A 5,976-nucleotide genomic window follows, 5' to 3' on the forward strand; every position below is an offset into this window, starting at 1 on the left:
TTGCTTATAACAATGCTAGGCACTCTACTACTAACCTGTCACCTTTTGAGATTGTCTATGGGTTTCAGCCAGAGACTCCTTTAGACTTCACTGAACTGCCCAGCTCCATGTACCGCAGTCGTGATGGAGTCGCCAAGTGTTGCAGGCTGGGATTAAGGGTGGGCAAGATGGATGATGGAAGCTTGGATGGGTCGACCCAAGAGATGATCGGATGGGCGATATGATGGAATGCAAGTTATGAACCTGAAAACAAATGCAAAAACAAATGAGATATGATTTCTAATATGATAAAACAAGATAAATAAAGATAGATAGGATGGAATTAGGCTGCTGGTCTTCAGACACTCTCAGCCTAATCAGTTGATGATTGAAGTGGATTGAGGTGGTGCTTTGCTTGCTGGACTGATGTCTCTCTCAAGCTTGGCAAACGAATTGGAATGGAAGGATGGGGGATTGAGGACGCCACAAGACTCTATGGAAAGGAGCCTTGATAAGTCAAGGTGCTTTGGAGCTGCTTCACACAAAATCAAAAGACTTAGAACAATAGTTTTTAAGAAAACTAGAAAACTGAATAATTCTTATTACTTTCAAAAAATGGGTGATTTACAATGAAGCAAAGACTAGAGCTTTATAGGCTCGACAAGGACAGACTCTAACAGTCATAAAATGATAAAAGGAAACAAAATAACTTGAACTTAAAGTCTTGGGAGCAAAGGCTTTGATGACTCCATGGAATATAGCCGTTAGGCTTGATTTGCTTCCTTCCAAAAGAGAAACTTGTGAAGACTTGTATCTTGATAGCTTCTGGACGTGGCCATGATCTTCAAGCCTTCCTGAAATACTCCTTGGCCTCAGTAAAAGAGAATATGGCCGTTGGTCCTGGGCAAAATCTGTAGAAACTTCTCCAAAGCATTTAGTGTAGATGTTGCCAAATATGGAAGGTTGATGGGAAGAGAGATCCGCCTGATCTCCTGGGTGCTGGTCCAGCTGAGGACGTTTTGGATGTCTTCTGAATGGTCTAGAGTATCTCCTGGTTCCCATAGATATCCCTGGGTCGAACCAAGTTGAATTGGTTGAAGACTTTCCTTAAATGATGTCGGTTTGGCCAATTGATGCAAACCGGCTTGATCTTTTGGTTTGATTGGGATCCGCCTGATCCAGTGTGGCATGGTGCTTCCTATGATGTTGTAGAGTGCCTCTGAATGACTTAGAAGGTCTCCTGGTTGCCATTCTTGAGGTTGGTTCGATGTGAAACCTGGATCTTCCAAATAAGGCAAGTGTAGAGCTGGTTTGGCCGGTTTTGGGAAATTGATCATATCTTCCAATTTCCTTGACCATTTCTCGAGATCTTGGGCTTTCTGGAAAGCTAATAAACTCCTCTTAACTCCTATGATCGGTTTTGGTTCAGGCCGCTTCTTCTTTGGGCTTGAATCCTCTTCTAAAGTCGCATACTCGCAGATGGACGGGCTGAGAAACCTCTGAATTGTAAAATTCATAACTTCTTGCTCCGTGAATATTTTGGGCAGATTCCAATTGGCATGGTCTCCTTCTTGAGTTTAGAATCCATAAATATTATCCTCGTGATTTAAACCCTCCTGGTTTGTAAGATACGGCATTTTTAGTGCACGTATGTCCTGGTTGGCGCCTTGGCTGGTTGAGTAGGGTGTTGGGTCGACCTCTGGTTCAGCTGCTGAATTGCTGGCCGCAACATTCCCTCCTCCTTGAAAAGGTTTCGACCTCGAAACTGTATAACCTGCACCAAGATAGAGCAAGGCAGCTTTCATACTCTTTTGAGATTCTAAGGTCTTACCTTGATATTGTTTTGGTTTGGGGATGGATTGTTCATCAGGTGGCTCTTCTTTCAGCAAATAGGATAGGATCACGCCTCTGCTATGGACTTTTGCATTGCTTCTCTTCTTCAGTGGATGGTCCTTCATACTCCTAGCAGGCTCAGCTCTGACCATCTTTGGGTTTGATCCTCCTAGCAACAAAAGATTATCCGGTGGGATTTCTTTGAAGCTTTCTTCTTTGCAACCTGAAAATTTTTCAACATTCTGGACAAAGACCAAGTGAATTATATCTGATACTGGAATTTCATGAACAGAATTTGTTATGGTCGAATTTACCTTGGGTGCATCAGCATGATGAAGAATGATATTCTTCTTTGGACAGATTTGGTTAGATGGCTGCCTTTCTTGCAAATGTTTACCTTGGTTGGTATAACCATCTTCTTGTGATAGCTCAGCTCGGTTTTTATGTTCTTCTTGACTTATCCCTGGATCAAAACATCTTGGCAAAGACAAGTGTATTATACCAAAGTATAGGGATTTATAAACTGAAGAAAACATAGAACAATTAACCTTAATGTCAAATGTGGCAGTAAGAACTTCTTGTTCTTTGTTTGCCTTGTAGTAACCTTGCTTTCCTGTACCAATTTCACTTTTCCTTGGACAAGACAAGTGCATTAATCTTGTCATAGAATCAATAAAAACATTCTGGTTTAAAGTGAATTTTACCTCAGATTTTGGCACTTGAACAGTACATTGTTCAGATTTCGGTTTCCACTTATGGTGTGGATTTTGATTGAGCTCATGATCTGGTTCGGCACTTGGAACTCCAGTAAGCATATGGCTCTCATCTGGTATCCCTGTACCAAGAATATAAATGTTTAAACCAGTATCTAAAGGTGGTGTTAGACACTTACCTTGGTTTGATACTTGGATCACTGGTTTTGGTTTATTAAGCAACTTTGATTGCTTTGTGCTTTGAGCTTCCTTCTGGTCCATTGGAAGGTTTGTGCCTGGCGCCTCTTCTTCTATGTACCTAGGCTCCTTTAGACCTGTAATAACACTCTTGGACAAAGACAAGTGCATCATACAAGTGGTAGATGATTTATGAAAAGATTTATCATGTATAGAACTTACCTTAGCCTTTACTTGGACAATAACTTGCTCTGGTTTGTCTTTGGACCTGATCAAAGTGTTTTGGCCGACACTTGTACTCATCTTCCTGACCTTTGGGATGTCACTCTCCTGCTCTAAGCAGTGGACAATGGCGTGCCCCTGGTTTGGCTGAAAGTTGGCTTCTTTAGGCAAGACTCTTTGAACTTCTTGTTCCACAATTTTCCTTGCTTCTTTGGAACCATGAGTTGGATATCTCCTTGGATATAGTTCCTGGATTTTAGACCTTGTATAATCTGGTGCAAATCTATCCCTCATGACTTCTTAAGAGCTCTCCACGTTTTGATAGCTGGCTCCTTGTAAAACCATCTATCATCCTCTTCTTGTACCCACCATTTAAAAGCATCATCTTTTAGTTGATCAATGGCATAAGCTAGCCTCTCTTTCCTCAGGATGTTGTTGTAGTGAAACCATTCATCAAGGTTCCTCTCCCATCTTAGATAACCTCTTTTTCCTGAAAATTTAAAGAGTTCAACTTTATCAGCAAAAGAGTTATAATCAAACCGAGAATTAACAACATAAGGGTTGTGGGTTTTAGAAGTTGGAGTTTGATTGATCCTTGAAGGATCTGGTGGCTTGGGCTCGACATAGACTGCCCCTGGTACATTTCCAAATCTCCTTTCTCCTTCATGTGGACGTTGGCCTTGTGCCTGATTTCTTTTCTCCAATTGAGCAATCTTAATTTGGAGCTGTTATAGAGCTGCGGACTGTTGGCTCAAGGTGGCCCTTAGGTTTTGGCCGTGTCTCTCCTCCTCCATTGCTTCCTGAAAACAATCTCAAAGAAAAAGTTAAGGTATGGAAATTTTTGGTCTAACCCAAATAAAACAAATGCAATTTAACTAAACCGAGAAAATATGCAATTATGAACCGAAATGAAGTAACTATACTAAAATGATTTTTCTTTTGGTTTTCTGAATGCAATTTCGAAATTAAACAATATGGTATGAAAAGAAACAAAAATGGGAAGAAAATATGGAAATTAAACTCACACTGATTTTTTTTTTTGAATTTTCTTAAGATGAAATGCAAAAACACCGGAAATGGAAACTAAAATGTATACTTGAACCCAAAATGATATAAACTAAGCTGAATGATTTTTTTTTTTGAATGCAAATAACAAACTTATGAAACAAATATGGTATGCACGAAATTAAAAATGGTATGACTTTTTATTTATTTTTTTTTTAAGCAAGAAACAACTATAAAAATGCAGATACTTTTTTTTTTTGAAATGAATGCACAAAATCAAAAAATGGAAAGTGGAGCTGGGGAATGAATGCAAACACGTTTTTCTTTTCTTTTTATGGATGAAATGAATCAAACTAGACAACAGGTCGTCTCCTATCTCAACTCTTTATGGCTTTTCAATTTATGATGAACAAAGAACACAAAAATGCAAAAAATAGTTTTTTTTTTATTTATAAATGGAAAAACAAATGCAAACAAGATGAATGATGCAAGGATAGAATGGACCTGATTCAGGAGCTTAAGCTCTGATACCAAATGTTGCAGGCTGGGATTAAGGGTGGGCAAGATGGATGATGGAAGCTTGGATGGGTCGACCCAAGAGATGATCGGATGGGCGATATGATGGAATGCAAGTTATGAACCTGAAAACAAATGCAAAAACAAATGAGATATGATTTCTAATATGATAAAACAAGATAAATAAAGATAGATAGGATGGAATTAGGCTGCTGGTCTTCAGACACTCTCAGCCTAATCAGTTGATGATTGAAGTGGATTGAGGTGGTGCTTTGCTTGCTGGACTGATGTCTCTCTCAAGCTTGGCAAACGAATTGGAATGGAAGGATGGGGGATTGAGGACGCCACAAGACTCTATGGAAAGGAGCCTTGATAAGTCAAGGTGCTTTGGAGCTGCTTCACACAAACTCAAAAGACTTAGAACAATAGTTTTTAAGAAACTAGAAAACTGAATAATTCTTATTACTTTCAAAAATGGGTGATTTACAATGAAGCAAAGACTAGAGCTTTATAGGCTCGACAAGGACAGACTCTAACAGTCATAAAATGATAAAAGGAAACAAAATAACTTGAACCTTAAAGTCTGGGAGCAAAGGCTTTGATGACTCCATGGAATATAGCCGTTAGGCTTGATTTGCTTCCTTCCAAAAGAGAAACTTGTGAAGACTTGTATCTTGATAGCTTCTGGACGTGGCCATGATCTTCAAGCCTTCCTGAAATACTCCTTGGCCTCAGTAAAAGAGAATATGGCCGTTGGTCCTGGGCAAAAATCTGTAGAAACTTCTCCAAAGCATTTAGTGTAGATGTTGCCAAATATGGAAGGTTGATGGGAAGAGAGATCCGCCTGATCTCCTGGGTGCTGGTCCAGCTGAGGACATTTTGGATGTCTTCTGAATGGTCTAGAGTATCTCCTGGTTCCCATAGATAGCCCTGGGTCGAACCAAGTTGAATTGGTTGAAGACTTTCCTTAAATGATGTCGGTTTGGCCAATTGATGCAAACCGGCTTGATCTTTTGGTTTGATTGGGATCCGCCTGATCCAGTGTGGCATGGTGCTTCCTATGATGTTGTAGAGTGCCTCTGAATGACTTAGAAGGTCTCCTGGTTGCCATTCTTGAGGTTGGTTCGATGTGAAAACCGGATCTTCAAATAAGGCAAGTGTAGAGCTGGTTTGGCCGTTTTTGGAAATTGATCATATCTTCCAATTTCCTTGACCATTTCTCGAGATCTTGGGCTTTTGGAAAGCTAATAAACTCCTCTTGACTCATATGATCGGTTTTGGTTCAGGCCGCTTCTTCTTTGGGCTTGAATCCTCTTCTAAAGTCGCATACTCGCAGATGGACGGGCTGAGAAACCTCTGAATTGTAAAATTCATAACTTCTTGCTCCGTGAATATTTTGGGCAGATTCCAATTGGCATGGACTCCTTCTTGAGTGTAGAATCCATAAATATTATCCTCGTGATTTAAACCCCTGGTTTGTAAGATACGGCATTTTTAGTGCACGTATGTCCTGGTTGGCGCCTTGGCTGGT

At 40.1% G+C, this 5,976-nt stretch overlaps 1 protein-coding gene across 1 annotated transcript; it reads right to left on the reverse strand.

Annotated features, from left to right (window-relative positions):
• Window positions 1-557: 557 nt before the first annotated feature.
• On the reverse strand, window positions 558-4,340 carry LOC117130011. The gene is made up of 2 exons (XM_033283182.1): window positions 2,705-4,340; window positions 558-2,647 (listed from the first exon to the last, which is right to left on the reverse strand). The coding sequence occupies exons 1-2, from the start codon at window positions 3,216-3,218 to the stop codon at window positions 1,557-1,559; spliced, it is 1,605 nt and encodes a 534-aa protein (XP_033139073.1). The 5' UTR covers window positions 3,219-4,340; the 3' UTR covers window positions 558-1,556.
• Window positions 4,341-5,976: the final 1,636 nt, after the last annotated feature.

Source organism: Brassica rapa, unplaced genomic scaffold (genome assembly GCF_000309985.2).
Source record: "Brassica rapa cultivar Chiifu-401-42 unplaced genomic scaffold, CAAS_Brap_v3.01 Scaffold0300, whole genome shotgun sequence".
Taxonomy (NCBI): domain Eukaryota; kingdom Viridiplantae; phylum Streptophyta; class Magnoliopsida; order Brassicales; family Brassicaceae; genus Brassica; species Brassica rapa.